This window comes from Aquarana catesbeiana, linkage group LG04, assembly GCF_042186555.1.
Source record: "Aquarana catesbeiana isolate 2022-GZ linkage group LG04, ASM4218655v1, whole genome shotgun sequence".
Classification (NCBI taxonomy): Eukaryota; Metazoa; Chordata; class Amphibia; order Anura; family Ranidae; genus Aquarana; species Aquarana catesbeiana.
Window position 1 is genome coordinate 287,500,045 of NC_133327.1, and position 13,582 is coordinate 287,513,626.

Sequence of the window (13,582 nt, forward strand, 5' to 3'; positions counted from 1 at the left end):
TTGAGATGCCAGATAAGGAGCTGTTTTCTATGATGTGGGTCTTTCAGGTGCTGCTGCCAACAGACTGCATGGCAGGTCGTCATATGTCTGGTCAAGCATGTGGTGCCCAAGCGGCCGCTGTTCTGGCCACGCTTGATCCACTTCAGACATAGGTTGCAAACAGCAAGGATGCGATCTGCTGCACACGTGTCAAAAACTCTCACACAACCTCCCAAAGAAATTATGCAGTGCTTACTGGCAGCAGTTTCCAGTACTGAACTTCGGTCACAGCTGCTCCCTCTTCTTAAAGTATTTTATTTTTTTTCTTATTTATTTATTTAATACATTTTTTTTAGGGTTAACAAAGGATCTTGTTCCTTTAAAGCATGAATAACAGCACAGTGCTTGTGCTGTGTAATTTGGCCCTCTGTAACACCTGAAATACCTGGCTTATCCTGCCAGTTTCTGCCCTCCCCCCTGTAAACTGACCACGGTTAATCATGGCTGCTGAGCCCTGACACCGTGGTCAGTTTACGTGCCTCCATCATCTGCAGCCCTGCTCTCTGCTCTCCTTGGTCTCCTGTGTCCTCCCCTCCCCTCCATGCGGTCAGCTAGTCTGTGTGTGAGCTGCCCCTCCCCTCCCCCTTTCTAGCACCGCTCCGAGCAGTACAAACATTACTGCACACGAGCACTGCCAGCCCCACTGCTAGTATAACATGTAGTATATACTGAATGCCTTTTTGTAAAGTTCTTCTTCTAAATACCTTATTCTTTCTCCCCGATCAACGGTCACATGACCACCCTCTTCCTCTGACGTTTACGGTGCAGAGGGAGGTCACGTGACTGCCCAGCAGACATCAGAGGGAGATACATACATCGGAGGGAGCGATGGGTGGTCATGCTGATCGGGGAGAAGGAATAAGGTAATTAGAAGATTTTTACAAAAAGGCAAACACTATATACTACACGTTATCCTAGCAGTGGAGCTGGCTTGTGTGCACTGCCTTAACAACCCCTTTAAGCAGGGGAATGGCCTTCTAACTATTCCCTTGTAGTTCCTGAAAGGTAGCACAGATTTCCTTACATTCTGTTCTGCGAGCTACGTCTACATTCAAGTGATGTGACGTACGTTAGATCTTGAACACAGCTGGAATCCTAAAGGGCCGTACACACGGGTCAAATATTGGGCGGCATTGGCAAGTTAAATAGAAACCGGCCAACATTTAGCCCAGATTGTACGGCAGTCAGTCCAACAGAAGGTGGCTGTTCGGCTGGCTTCTGACGAAGGGGCATGATCGAAAACTATCTGCCGATCGGCACCCTATCATGGCTCTCAGCCAAGAGTGCTGGCTGGTGTGTTCTGGTGGTGGTGGTGGTGGTGGGGGGGGGTGGCGTTCCTCAAAAAAACTGCTAGTGTGTGCCAGGCTTTAGGAGATGCAGTGACCTCATAGGTTTAGATAAGAGTTTAGATAAATTGATTGAAAAAAACAAAAAAACAAAAACTCATTTACATAGCTTGATAGCTCATTAGTTTTAAGGCTGGATTCACACCTATGTGTTTTTCCTTGCAATCAATAGAAATGCATGTGAATGCCTGCATTAAGATGCATGTCATGGCAAACGCGATTGTGTCATGTGCGTTATGATGTATGTTGACATTTAATGCAAAATACATTGCAACATGTGTTTTTTTTAATATAAATCTTTATTTTCATTTTCAAATTTTATAAATAGAGTGACATCACAACAAGGTCACATTGATTGGGGGGGGGGGGGGGGGGGGGAATAGGGGTACGGGGGATACAGGGGGGTACATTTTGCATGGTCCGAGTGCGGACAACAGTGTCAACAGTGAGGCATATCTGCTTGTAATGACCAGAGGGGCACCCTTCCTGTCCCAGACATTCGCTCTATATGGACAGGCCTCCCTTCCAAACTGGAAGGGGGTAGGGTGTTCATTAGCTTCAGATCCAGAGTCATTGCATATATAGCTCCCATAAAGTAAACATTTAGTGAACTCAACTCAGAGTACCTGGGTCACTCAAAAACCTGAAGACCGTCCAGGTAGCTCAAAAGGTGGATACTAGGTATCCTGAGGTAATAACGCAACAAGAAATACATAAGAATCAAAAAAAAAAAAAAAGAAAAAAAAAGGGGGAGAAAAGAAATAGTAGGAAAAGAAAGCTAGGGGAGGCAAAGAAAGCGTGTGGAATGGTTCTCACCGGATTCGTTGGTGTATTAGGTCCACTTTTCAAGTAGAGTCTGTAGTTGTTGAGGGATGGTTCGCTTGGACAAGTCTCCCAAAGGAAGGATCCGCTAAAACAAGTAATGCAACATCTAAACTTGACGAGGCCATAGTTGTGTCATGTACGTGGGTTTTCCAGGCTGCGCAGGTAAGGTCAAATCGCTCGCGGGTATCTCTACAAGTTGCGAGCCAGCTCTCTGCTTCCATGATCTCCCTCACCTTCCTCAACCAATCCTGCTCGCTTGGAATATGCAAGCTCTTCTAGTGTATTGGTATAAGGCGTTTTGCTGCATTGAGGAGGTGGGGGAGAGCACTTTGTTTATATCGAGACAGGGGCATGGGGGGGGGGGGGGGGGATGTGGAGCAAAAAATGTTTTGGCAGAGCCGGGATATCTATGCCCATCTATACCGATCTGAAATGTGTTTGCCAACCATAACCCAAAACATTATCACAGGGCACTCCCACCAAATGTGGAGGAATGTGCCTTTCATTCCACACCCCCTCCAGCACCCGTCGGAAGCAGTGGAGAAAAATTCTAACCAGGGTATTAGGCACCCTGTACCATCTCGATAGGATTTTATAGTTTTCTTGGGTCTTAGAATCTATTGAGCTCGAGTGAGTCAGGCAGTTTAGGTGGTGGAGCTGTTCCTCTGTGAATTCAAGTTGGAGGTCCCTTTCCCACTCTTTAACATAAAGGGGTTTGGGGCTGGGTGTTGCTGTCTCTAGCATCCCATATAGTGCCGAGATCATATGGGGTAGGTGATCTGTAGTTGCCCACATACTTTCAAATTCTGTTAGTGTGGTTCTGATCTGTGCTTGTCTGTGACATTAGGCTATGAAGGTCTCTAACTGTCGGTGTCTCCAGAAGTCAAAAGGGAAGCTACCATATCATTCTCGTAGGGTGGAAAGTGGCGTCAATGAGCCCCCTTCCACGAATCTTGCCAGGCTACAAATCCTGTCGCTTGTCCAGGTTCCAAGGTTCCAAGTGAGGCCATTTGCTCCCCTGGAGGAAATCATGGGTATACACCTACAGGTGCCAGTGGAGATGTCCGTGGTGCCAAAGCTAAGCGTGCATTCATTCTGTCCCACATTTTCAGGGAGTGTATTGTGAACGGGGAAACCCAGTCAGAGAGCCCCCTATCCTCTGCAGGAACCCAGGGCGCATAGGATAGATCTCGGCCTGCCATTGTTTTCTGTAGGGGAACCCATAACTTAAAGGGTGTGTGGAATTTCCAGTTCAAAATACGCTGCAGGGCAATTGCCTGGTGATATTGAAATGTTGGGTATGCCCAATCCCCCCTTTAGCTTAGATCTTTGTAGCGTCGCCATAGCGAGATGTGGCTTCTTGCCGCCCCATACAAACTTAATAAAGAGGCTGCGCAGGTCCATAAAGAAGAGCTTTGGTAAATGCATTGGTATAATTTGCAGAAGGAAGAGGATGCGGGGCAGTATAGTCATTTTTAAAATGTTCGTCCGGCCAACCCATGTAAATAGCACCTTGTCCCATGTCTGTAAATCTTGGGAGATCTTCTTGAGTAAGGGGGTGTAGTTGTGTGAATATAGGGAGTCTGGTCGATCCGTGAGCTGGACGCCTAGATATTTCATAGAGGGGGTGGCCCACGTGAAAGGGAAAGATCCATTTAGGGAGGTCACTAAGGTTGGGGGAACAGTGATCGGCAGGATCTCTGACTTGATGTAGTTTATCCGAAAATTAGATACCTCTCCATAGGCAGTTAGTTCTCCCATCAGGTTCAGCAACGAGACATGGGGGTTCACTACGTGGAATAGTATGTCATCTGCATAAGCAGAGAGTTTGTGCTTGAGGGAGTCCGCCTGTACACCCCTGAAGTTTTGATTGGCTCTGACCTTCTGCAGTAGTGGTTCTAAGACCAGCGCAAACAGAAGGGGTGAGAACGGGCATCCCTGTCTCGTATCGTTCCAGATAGGGAACGCTGTGGAGTAGCCCCTATTCACCGCAACCTGGGTAGTGGGGGACACGTAAAGTGCCAAAATCCAATGCAGCATATGTGGCCCAAACCGGTACCCTGGAGCACAGCATTTAGAAAGTCCCAGTCTACGCGATCGAATGCCTTCTCCGCTTCCGAGGACAAAATCAGGTATGGAGGCATTCGATCGCGTGTACGTGCCCAGTGGATAATCTGGAGGGCTCTATTGGAGTTATCTCTGGCTTCTCGTCCCATTATAAAACTCGTCTGGTGTATCAATTCGGGTAATAAATGTTTTAAGCGGTTGGCGAGAATTTTAGAAAAAAATCTTAAGGTCCATATTCAGCAGGGAAATTGGGCCATAGCTCTGCGGTTGGGTGGGGCCCTTTCCCTCTTTCGGGAGCACTGTAATGTGTGCCAGCGAGGTCTCCTGTGGGAGGTGTCCATTGGTTGCTGGGGAGTTGAGGAGGGTACAGAGAGGAGCTTGCAGTTTGTCAAAGAACTTTAGATAGTATGCCCTGATGAAGCCATCAGGCCCAGGGCTTTTGCCAGGACTTAATAGTGGTCAGTAGTTCAGCTGTGGTAATTGGGTGTTCTAGGTCAGTTGCTTGTTCTGGGGATAGGGTGGGGAGCCCTATTGAAGAAAGGCAAGTTGTTATTCGGGACTTTTTAAGAGCTACATCTGCTGGAGAGGAGGCGGAGTCCAAATTGTACAAAGTCGCATAATAGACGCAGAACATAGAGGCTATTTTTGATGTGTGTTGTGCTGGTTCTCCCGTAGAAGAGTGTAGCTTATGCACATGTGCTAGGAGTCTCTTTTTATGGAGAGCTTGGGCCAATAACCTGCCGCACTTATTGCCGTGCTAATTGTAAGTATGAGCCATGTAGCATGGTTTGCGGCTTATTCTGCGGTCTAGCAGTTTAGAGAAAATCTGTCTTAGCTCGCTCAGGGGTCGGACCCCCTCAGGGTCGTACCTTCGTTTATGGCTGAGCTCAGCGCATTGTAATGCCTGCAGTACTCTCTGGAAGTCCGCCTGCCTCTCCTTTTTAAGTTTAGCTTCCAGGGCAATGAGGGTGCCACGAACAACTGCTTTGTGGCCTTCCCATAGAATGCCATCACTATCCCCCCCCCCGTTGTTCACTATCAGCTGGGGCAGCCGCGGCACGCTATGTGAAATAGTGTCTTAAAGTCTCTTGTACTCCTGCCACCACCCCCAGGTCGTCCAGCAAGTTCTCTTTTAGTTTCCAGGTCCTCACTTTAGCCAGGGCTTGGTCAGAAATTGTGATCTGGTCAATGGTCGCTCCTAGTAGTAAGTCAAGTGTACCCTAATCTACTAGTAATAGGTCAATTCTAGTGTCCACTTTGTGGACACTGGAATAGTAGCTATAGTCCTTCTCAGAGGCATGTAGTGCTCTTCAGCAGTCCACCAAGGTATGTCCCTGGAGGGTCTTTCAGAAATGTCGTAAGAAGGCATGAGAGTGTGTTGTTCTATTCGCCAAGGTATCTAACACGGGGCAGGGCTGACATTGAAATCCCCTCCTAGGATTAGTCTACCCTCCCAAAAGTCTGCCAGCTTGGTGAGGACTTGGTCGATTAAAGTGAGTTGTTGGGCATTAGGGGCATATAGTGTAGCAAATGTGTATGTTTGTCCCATTATGGTGCCCTTCAGGAATACATAGCGTCCCTGAGGGTCCACTTTATGATCAGAGGGTTGGAATTGGCAGTTTTTGTGAATAGCTATGGCCGTACCCCTGGATTTAGGTTTTGGGGATTTGCTCAGGTACCATTGTGAAAATAAGTGAGTGGGTAGTTTTGGGAGTAAGGAGCCTGTGAAATGGGTCTCCTGCAAGAAAAGCACCTCTGCCCCCAATCTTCTCAATTCTAACCATAGACTATTCCATTTATTAGGGGAGCACATACCACATACATTGTATGACACTACCTTAATTGTGGCCATGTTGCATCGGAGGGGGTTGTCCAGGCGACCATCACAAGTCTGTGGAGTCTGGTGAGAGTAAGTGTGATTCTGCTTTCTAAGTAATGGAAAAAGAGGTAAAATGGGGAGTGGAGAGATAAAGGTGGGGGGGGGGGGAGTGATCATAGCATAATGTAGACATAACATCTTGTAGTGTGGGTCCACTAACGCCTCAAAAGGCCATATGTCGTTTTACCCTAAACTGTTTGCCTGACTCATGTAGCCCCCCTAATATAGGGGGGGTCACCTGAGTGTGGCAAAGTGCCCATATCTGGGCTAGCACCCAATACGGGTAGTCCTATGTGGGAGTCGTGATTGGACATGGGAAGCCAGGAAGTTCCTGCTCCACACAGGAGTAAAAGCGGTAGTTGTCTGGGGAGTTTGCTTTTGGTGGGGTTCTAGATAACCAGGGCACTGAATAATGTACTAAAATGGTGGTGTCCTTCAACAGCCTTATAGACCTTGTGCAGAGATTATAGTGAGCAAAAGGGAAAAAAAAAAAAAAAAGTGAAAAGAAAAGAAAAGGGGGCTTCAAATGAGGTATCTGGGCCGCACGTTCCTGATGCGTGCGTATCTGAGGATTCCATTTTTATTCAAACGGGCAAGTCTAGAGGCTATCACAGGTGTATCTGAGGGTGCGGTAGTTCATATGGATCCTTCGGTCCCCTGCGAGGGACTCCTGCCTCACAGTTGTAGAGGAGGAATGCTTGCGGTTCCGTGAGTTCCGGTCGGATCGGGCCTGCTGCCAGGGTTGGGGTGCTGCTACTGTTTGGATATCCATGGAGAATCTCCAGTCAGGGAAATCTACAGGCTCCAGGCTCAGTTGCGACAGGAAACGTGGGAGGTCATCAGTGCATAGGGTGGCAGATTTTCCATCTCTTCTCGCGTATAGGCTGAATGGGAACCCCCACCTATAGGTGATGCCTGCTGTGCGTAGTGATTCTAGGAGGGGTTGTAATGCTCTGCGCTGCATCAAAGTGCGACGGGACAAGTCCTGGTAACAGAACAGGTGGGCTCCAGCAAAATAGGGGCGTTTGCGCATAAGCTGCATGATTTGATCCTTTACTGTGTATTTGTGCAGTTTGCAGATTATGTCACATGGGTTGTCTGCATCTTGTGAGGGGGGGGGGGGTCGATAGACTGTGTGCCCTATCAATCTCAACTGCTTTACTGAGGGGGGAGGCCTAGGAGTTCTTTGAAAATGCCTTGCAGTGTAGGGACAATGTCCTTGGCTCCTGTTGCCTCTGGTAACCCCCCCCCCCTTATGTGTATATTGGATCTGCGGCTGCAGTTCTCATAATCACCTAGCTGTGAGATTAGAGTCTCTATTTGGTGGTCTTGGGCTGCACACTTGTCCCCAAGCTGAGTGATGGCAGGCAATGCTTCCTCCACTATCTGTTCCAGCATCTCCAGCCTGTTGCCTAACTGGGTGGTGTCTGCTTTCAGCTGCTCTATGTCCTGTTTAAACGCCTTTTCAACCCTGGTGGCAAAACGATCCAGGTCCTCTCTAGTGGGGAGAGACCATATGTGCTGCCTTAAATCCCTGTCCCCCACCAGCTCTGAAACGTCTGATCCCTGATCTAGTGAGGCCAAGGAGCCAGGGGTTTCAGGGAGGGGGGCAATGTCTCTTACCATTTGTGGAGTCTGGATGGGGGACATAGCAGGCTGTGGCTGTGCTCGGGTCCTCATTGCAGCATCCGTCCTGTGGCCCTTCCCGGCCGCCATTTTAGGTGTCTCATCATGCGGCTGCCCTCCGCCGCCGAAATATGCTCCAATGGTGCCGGTACCGTGCTGTGTGGGGGCCCTGTCGGTGCTGGGACATACCTGTGGGGTTCGCGTAGGAGCAAAATATCTGCCGGATCAGGCTAATTTAGCTGCTGGGTGTGAGGAGCTCTGGAGTTCTGCTTCCTCACTCTGCCATGCCCAAGCCACGCCCCCTTGCAACATGTGTTTAAAACCCATGATGACATGTTTATGTGCAATGACATGTGCTTTAGTGCGTTTTCATTAATTTCAATGGAAAATGCATGATGGATGAACCCAGCCTAACACTTAAATATTAAAAAAAAAAAAAAAAGCTGTCTGTAATAGGCCATGGCATCCTAGTATAACAAAATGACAAAATGGTAATATACACTCATGGCACCACTTTCTGAAATGCAATGCATACGGTTTTAACTTCTATAGATTTGTTGTTGTTTAATTGTGTCAGACCCTTTGTGACCTCATGGCCCATAGCGTGCCAGGCTTTTACGTCCTCCATTGCCTCCCGGAGCTTGCTTAACTTCATTTTCATTGTTTCGATGATGCTATCTATCCTTTTTGTTTTCTGTCATCCTCTTCTCCTTTTTCCTTCCATGTTTCCCAGTATCAGGGTCTTTTCCAAGGAGTCCTCTCTTAGCATTAGGTGGCCAAAGTATTTGCGTTTCAGTTACAGGATCTGTCCTTCCACTGAATATTCAGGGTTGATTTCCTTCAAGATTGATTGGTTTGACTTTCAAGAGTCTTCTCCAACGCCATAGTTCAAAAGCATCAATTCTTCAGCATTCAGCCTTCCTTATGGTCCAACTTTCACACCCAAAGGTTACTACTGGGAATACCATAACTTTGACTATACAGCACTTTGTCGATAGGGTGATGTCTCTGCATTATATATAATAGAATATATATCTCTATCTATCACATACATATACACACACACAGTCAGGTCCATAAATATTGGGACATCGAGACACAATTCTAATCTTTTTGGCTCTATACACCACCACAATGGATTTGAAATGAAACAAACAAGATGTGCTTTAACTGCAGACTTTCAGATTTAATGTTTTTGCTATCTCTCTGATGGGTTTGTTTTGGTTTTTTTAGCCCAATGATGGCTTGCTTTACTGATAGTGACAGCTCTTTGGATCTCATATTGAGAGTTGACAGCAACAGATTCCAAATGCAAATAGCACACTTGAAATAAACTCTGGACATTTTATCTGCTCTTTTTAAATGGGATAATGAGGGAATAACACACCTGGCCATGGAACAGCTGAGCAGCCAATTGTCCCATTAGTTTTGGTCTCTTAAAAAGTGGGAGGCACATATACAAACTGTTGTAATTCCTACACCGTTCACCTGATTTAGATGTAAATACCCTCAAATTAAAGCTGAAAGTCTGCCTTTAAAGCACATCTTGTTTGTTTCATTTCAAATCCATTGTGGTGGTGTATAGAGCCAAAAAGATTAGAATTGTGTCGATGTCCCAATATTTATGGACCTGACTGTGTGTATATATATATATATATATATATATATATATATATATAAAAAATGTATAATATATCATATATACACACAAGTATGCCATATTCAGTGAATACTTACAATAGTCTTTCTTTTAGGTCCTTTCCGTATATGTTGTATTTTCCAGCTATGTAGCTCAGGATGGCTTTTGATTGTACTAGTTTCAAGCCATCCATTTCCACCAATGGAACTTGCTGAAACAGCAAATCTCCACCTAGAATGTAGAACATGTGCCGAATGAGTAAATATGAGTCAAGCTGAGCCAAAGTCAATCCACTCTGATATATCCATTACATCACACAATCAACATGCTTCAATCAGCCTCTAGAAAGGCACATGCTTTGTATTGAGGGGTCCAGGGCCCAAGTGCAACTGCTCAGTGAAGTAAACACAGGCAGTCAGCTACTGTCATGGAATAAACCCCAACCTTGGGCTAACTTGATATACAGTATATATCAAAACAGCATTGATTGCAATGTTCACCTTTAATTTGCAAGTATCCCCCGCAGGGCTTCCTTATTACTAAAAGTACTCAGTCTGCCCTCTGCCAAAGACCGAGAAGTAGGAGCTAGTGTGTCTCTATAAATATGCAGGTCTCTGCAAGGCACATAGAAAACAATTGGGCTCTGATGGGGAGGACACTGATGGGGGGCTCTGATGATGAGGATTCTGATAGGGGGGCTCTCATGGGAAGAACACTGATGGGAAAGATTCTAATAAGGAGGACACTGATGGGGAGGCCACTAATGGGGGAGGCTCTGATGAGGGCTCGCTAATAGGGGATTACCCTCACCTTGTAGAGATTTCTCCTCACTTCCTATTGCATCCATGGAACAGGAAGTAAAGGGAATCGTCTCAACATGACACAGGTAGATTAAAAAAAAATACGCTGCCAGAGGTTCTAATACTTCCCTCCTTTATCCAAAACTAAAAAGAAATGTCTTGGCTGTGAATGAACTTTATTAGTGCATTTTGTATATCAGGCTGATTGAGAAAGCCTGCAATATGTGTTTTTCAGCATTAGCAGCTGGTGTTTCAGAATCACACAATTGCATATATGGTGACTGCAGTGGGCTTGTGGAATGGCTCCATGAACAACTGATTTATTTAGTAGATAGGCTGTGCTTATTGCATGCACCTCAGGGTTATTTCATTACAGGGCAGAGCACAAGTTTAGCTAAACCTTCAATGGGTGCTTGAAGTGTAACCATATTACTACAATGCATTTAAATTAGAAATAAACTTGCCTTCCGTTGTTTCCTCTCCAGTTCCAATATCTTTACTCAGGCTTTTTTGGGGTTTGGGATCTTCAGCCATCTTGGTTGGCTGGGCTAGAATGATTTAACTCCTGTGTATGTGTGTGGGAGTTCATTCTTAAGCCTCATACACACAATCGGACTTTGTACAAACTTTCCTGTGGATTTTTGTACAAAGGGCGTTGGCCGTCAACTTATTAAACATACACACGGCAGGACTTTTTCAGCCAACTTTCACCAAATAACGTGGTTTTTCTGCTCTTTACCGCCACCCTTTGGTCAACTTTTGTATTGTTGTCTGATCTTTTGCATTGGTTCTGAGCATGCGTGTTTGTACTAAAGTCCTATGGTTTTCTGTACACTTTGCTCCATCTGACTTTGTCTGTTTGCAGAGCGAACTTTTGTCCGATGAAAACCGAAAAAGTTTGTCCGATGAAGCGTACACACGGTCGGATGTTGCCTTAAAACAGCTAATTTGCATGTTTGTTGTCAAAAAGTCTGATTGTGTATGGGCCTTAACTTGCACCAAGAAATACAGAGAATGTACACTGAGCCATGCAAGTGCAGCTTAATATACATTCTAAAGAAGATTGGGAACAGACAGGTATGTTTGTTTTAACGCAGAAGTAACATAGCGGGGTTTATTTACTAAAGGCAAATCCACTTTGCACTACAAGTGCACTTTGAAGTGCAGTCGCTGTAGATCTGAGGGGGACATGCAAGGAAAATTTAAGAAAAACAGCATTTTTGCTTGTAGATGATTGGATGATAAAATCAGCAGAGCTTCCCCTCATTTCAGATCTTCCCCTCAGATTTACAGCGAATGCTCTTTCAAGTGCACTTGTAGTGCAGAATGGATTTGCCCCAGCATGTGGCTTCTACAACAAAGAGCCTGTATCCTTGCAACTTAAGTCTTCTTTAAATCAGGTTAACACAAAATGTGCAAGACTCACAGCATTCAGGCTATTCAGGTCTTACTGGCATGCGGTTTAATTACAGAGGTTAATGCAAATGCTATTTGTCTATGCCAAAGTGCCTACAGCAGTTATATACTTAATTTTTTTCAAAAGCAATATTGCAGATGAATGGATGTTCAGATTTCCTAGCAGAACACACCCATCTATTGCCACAACATTGTGTCTAAAACAAAGATTTAAAAAAACATATATATTGAGCACCAGCCATTGTGTAGTAAATAGCAAAATAAAATCAGAAATTCAATTCATTATTTTTTTAATATTTCCGGCATCAATTATATACCTCATGTAGCTGTAGTATATTTTCAGTAAATAGACATTTTAGATGATTACTGTATAAACAAAATGTAAAAAACGTTAATGAATTTACCGTTCATAAACAGTGGAGTTGCAACCTGCTGGCTCAGCTATTACTGTGCATCTATCTGCAGCTAACAGGCTTGTCTGGCTGTCATTGTGATAACATGATCAGGAACCACACTGAGGGGTGTCAGACCCTTTCTATAGATGAGTGACTGTCAGTGACACCGCTGTGTGCTCATAGTTCTAAAATGGGACATAGATAAATATTCTTAAAACCCTAGAAACATTGCCTGAGAACCTTAATCTACATATTGTGGGCATCAAGGTGTTAAATGAATTATTTCATGGAAGAGATGCAGGAGATATCATTGCTAACCTTCTAAAAATGCTCTTTACATGGCTGTAATGCTGACCCATGGGTCTGAATACTTTCTAAGCCAGAGCCTGTATGCACATCAGAAAAGTTTAAGAAAAATTAAACATTCTTATCTATATATATACCTCCTCCGGGTTAATGAATATAAATATTGGCACAATAGAGCCATGGTGCTGGCATTTTCAGAAAGAAAAATCAGTAGTGGAAACTGTATTTTTACAGGTTTACCACATTTTTTTTTTTTGTTTTTTTAAACAAACAAAAAATAAATAAATATCAGTTCCATTTATTTTCTTTTAAAGTCATACTAAACTCTGGTTAAAAATTAAATATTCTAGATGTCTTTTTAAAATAGTACTTTCTATTGCTCTAAACTGCCAAATTATTATTATTTTTTTTTGGTGCTGTGATCTGATTTCCTGTTAAATGGTGGCTACGTTCATTCCCCATGGTCCCGCTGTAAGTAGGAATGTAGCCACCCTTTTCCTCAAGGAGGACATTACAAGGAGGCAGAAAAACACAGTAAGAAACCATTTCATGAAAAATAGATTACAAGGCTATTAAATAGTAGCTGTATGATGTATGGATTATTTTTGGAGGATAAAGGATATTACTATCACGTTAACAATTGAGCTAAAGTAAAATGGCATATGTGGCAGGCTACCAGCACATTACAGCCCCATGGGGTGTCTAGCACCGGTGGCACTTTAGTGCAGTATCCAGACCTGCTGCCTGTAGCCTGTCAAAGTCTATGGTGGACTGAAATACGTTGTGCCCGGACAAGACGGAGTGCAGTACCATATGGTACCCACGTTTAGGGCCCTATGCTTTTAAGGTCATTCTCCTTACATTTTTTTATACTATTTACCATATTATTAAGTAACAAGGTCAGAGTCCAGTTCAGCCAAGTATGGTTTGTGCAAACACTGATAGGACGAAAAATAATAAATACGTACTCGTACGCAATTTCTCATATTCCTCCTTTGTATCATATAGCTTCTCTTCAAACTGTAAAGAAAAAAAAAAATTCATGTCAGCAACATTGGTCAATGAAACCTTTGAGTATGCTGCCAAATGTCCGTTGATACCCAAGTACCCGTAATGCGAAATGGAAAAAAAGACTAGAACTTGTGGCCTCTATAATTTCTTCAAATAAATAAATACATGAACAAGCATAGAATGGTTTGAAGGGCAGGCTGTACGTTTGCATGAACAATAATATTCTCAGGTCT

The 13,582-nt window shown here is 44.4% G+C and overlaps 1 protein-coding gene across 3 annotated transcripts in view; it reads right to left on the reverse strand.

Moving 5' to 3' along the window:
- LOC141139983 (glutathione S-transferase 3-like) overlaps nucleotides 1-13,582 on the reverse strand; it is a 70,817-nt gene that overhangs the window by 18,464 nt on the left and 38,771 nt on the right. For 2 of the 3 annotated variants that reach the window (XM_073626657.1, XM_073626656.1), the window contains exons 3-4: nucleotides 13,307-13,358; nucleotides 9,520-9,652 (exon numbers count right to left, since the gene is read on the reverse strand). In XM_073626657.1, the coding sequence (XP_073482758.1) occupies nucleotides 9,520-9,652; nucleotides 13,307-13,358 (185 nt within the window). Of the gene's footprint in view, nucleotides 1-9,519; nucleotides 9,653-10,685; nucleotides 10,823-13,306; nucleotides 13,359-13,582 lie in introns of those variants that run through there. The other variant, XM_073626658.1, reaches the window with a different exon arrangement.